Source organism: Mandrillus leucophaeus, unplaced genomic scaffold, assembly GCF_000951045.1.
Source record: "Mandrillus leucophaeus isolate KB7577 unplaced genomic scaffold, Mleu.le_1.0 Scaffold142, whole genome shotgun sequence".
In the NCBI taxonomy this organism is placed as follows: Eukaryota; Metazoa; Chordata; class Mammalia; order Primates; family Cercopithecidae; genus Mandrillus; species Mandrillus leucophaeus.
Window position 1 is genome coordinate 4,079,704 of NW_012101388.1, and position 2,534 is coordinate 4,082,237.

The following is a 2,534-nucleotide window of genomic DNA, read 5'->3' on the forward strand; positions in this document are numbered from 1 at the left end:
TCAATCTTCAAAAGAGCGTTTTACATACAGGGGATGCTTTTGGGGTTTTGGGGGGTTTGTTTTTTGTTTTGTTTTTTTGGTTTTTTGTTTGTTTGTTTGTTTGTATGTTTTGGGTTTTTTGATTGCACTGCAACCTCCATGTCCCAGGTTCAAGCGATTCTCCTCCCTCAGCCTCCCGAGTAGCTGGGACTACAGGTGTGTGCCACCATGCCCAGCTAATGTTTGTATTTCCAGTAGAGACAGAGTTTCACCATGTTGGCCAGGATGGTCTCAATCTCTTGACCTTGTGATCTGCCTGCCTCAGGGATGCTTTTGTAAACGGATGGCTTCGTTCTATTTCAAAATAGTCTAACTTAATGGGAAAAAAAAAAAAAAAAAGACATGTAGTTCAATAATATTTTATTGTTAATAGCATAGGAGAAATTCAATATTGAACCTCAGAACAAGAAGAACCTATTTACAATGCATGGCAAGGAAGAGATGGGAGAAGGAATGTCACAAAATCTTCAGTAAATATATATTTTTCATAGAGAAGTAATCCATGAACCTGCAACATAGACAGTTTATCCAACCAACTTTACAAATTACTATTAATATAAGTTACATGCTTGCCATCTAAAGAACTAAACCCATAGACTGAAAAACTATGTGTCAAGGTAATGTGAGCATTTTAATCGCTTTACTTATATTTTCTAATGGCAGTAGTTTCCTCTCCTTTTCCCACTATCACATTAGACGAAGAGACAAGTTCCTTCAACACAAATTCTGATATTGGCTATTGTGAGAATCCCCGTGCGAGTCAGTTAGAAGCCCCTGCCACCAGTCTAGTGCCAAACAAATGACCAGGTGGGACAGCTATCAAAAATGAAAGTGAATTTATATTAAAATCTGAACTTCCTCTTGGGGTCTTGCATTTCAGCTACTAGAGGTCTATAATTCCTTATCCAACATTCCACAATCTGAAGAGTTCTGCGAACAAAGTGTTTTTGTAAGTTGGTGGCATACGCATTTGCCAGCAACATTTGACCCCTTATGAGCTAGTCTTTAGGTATCCGTTTTTCTGAATAGTCTACATTTTGTCACAGCATATTAAGGTGTTGATTTATACGGTACTGCCCCAGATCTGAGCCATGAAGTTCTATAACATACAGTGTGTGTAAAATATTATCTTTTGAAAATCCCCAAAATTCAGAATTTGAATAAACACCTGCCTGCCAGGGTTTAACATAAGGGCTTCTGGACCTATAGTAGCCTGAGCATGTGCCCACGTTTCACTGGAGCCAGGGCAGTTTCGTGGTTCCCATGCACCACACTTTCCTCAGTCTCTCAGGGAAGCGAGAATGTCTGGAACATTCTCTATCCCAAAGAAGGAAGGCATAGTGCTGGGAAGAAGAGCTTCCAAATCTTCCTTAAAGGAATTTTCTTTGTGGAGACTGTATTTCTGCCAACTACCCCAGACAATTTGACAAATAATGAATAAATGTTTTTCCTCTAAGGTGATTCCTTTTCATTAAAAGCATATGTCATTGTCTTGTGGGAAAAAAGGAAACAAAAGATAGAATTGGGACAAAAAGGTCTATCTGTGTGAAGGCTACATGTGACAAGTACTGGTGGCTTCCTGATCCAGCAGTTATAGATATTGTATCTAGAAAATGAATCTCTGGATGCAAAGTTTACAGAAATCGGCATCCACAGAAGAGTCAGGGGGGACTTAACGTGGGCTATGCCACTTAAGGAGAACAGAATTTGCCAAAGAAAATGATGTTTCGAGTTTTGTTGTGCCTGATGATGTAAATAAAGGGATGGTCGGCATTCAATTCATCCTTGTGCTGTAGGATCCGTGCTCCTGGCACCTCTATGGAATCCCCACCATCTTCAGTGATTTCTAAGCGCACTTTGTGGATAACATTTGATAGGGCCACTCCCTTGGTCTCTGACATTCCAGAGAAATCAGATGTGTCTTCACTGAAGATATGTTTCAGCCCTAGATTTTCCAGACTAGCCTTGGGATCAATCATCTTTTCCACCTTAAATTTTGGAATGGAGAGTTTGACCTTGGCATTGGCCATGGTGCTGGGATTAGTCCACTGCAACAGCGACTCTGAGTTGAGTTGTTTTTCAATCTGAAGGACAAAAATGAAAAGAAATTATTTTTATTTATTTCCAATTGTAAAAGACCTGGCTTGATTGAAAACATAAGGTGTTATTATAAGCCCAGTTTCAAAGCAGTCTGGGTGGAACATCAAAGATGGCCCAGAAGCTTTTGGTATGTGACTCAGGAGACCCAGCAGCCACCCAGCTGTGTCCTCTTCCTCCCCAGCCTATAACAGTGTTCCCTGCGCACTGAAATTTATGAGGGCAGGGTTCTGTCTTTTCATTTTAAGTTAGAGAGTAGTTTTTTTGTTTGTTTGTTTGTTTGTTTGTTTGGGATTTTTTAGACAATCTTGCTCTGTCACCGAGGCTGCAGTGTAATGGTGTGATCTTGGCTCATTGCAACCTCCGCCTCCTGGGTTCAAGCAATTCTCGTGCCTCAG

The 2,534-nt window shown here is 40.4% G+C and overlaps 1 protein-coding gene across 1 annotated transcript in view; it reads right to left on the reverse strand.

Annotated features, from left to right (window-relative positions):
• Window positions 1-382: 382 nt before the first annotated feature.
• SERPINB5 (serpin peptidase inhibitor, clade B (ovalbumin), member 5) overlaps window positions 383-2,534 on the reverse strand; it is a 34,170-nt gene continuing 32,018 nt past the window's right edge. Inside the window, exon 7 of the mRNA XM_011974167.1 lies at window positions 383-2,123. Coding sequence (XP_011829557.1) covers window positions 1,731-2,123 — 393 coding nt within the window. The 3' untranslated portion in view covers window positions 383-1,730. The remainder of the gene's footprint in view (window positions 2,124-2,534) is intronic.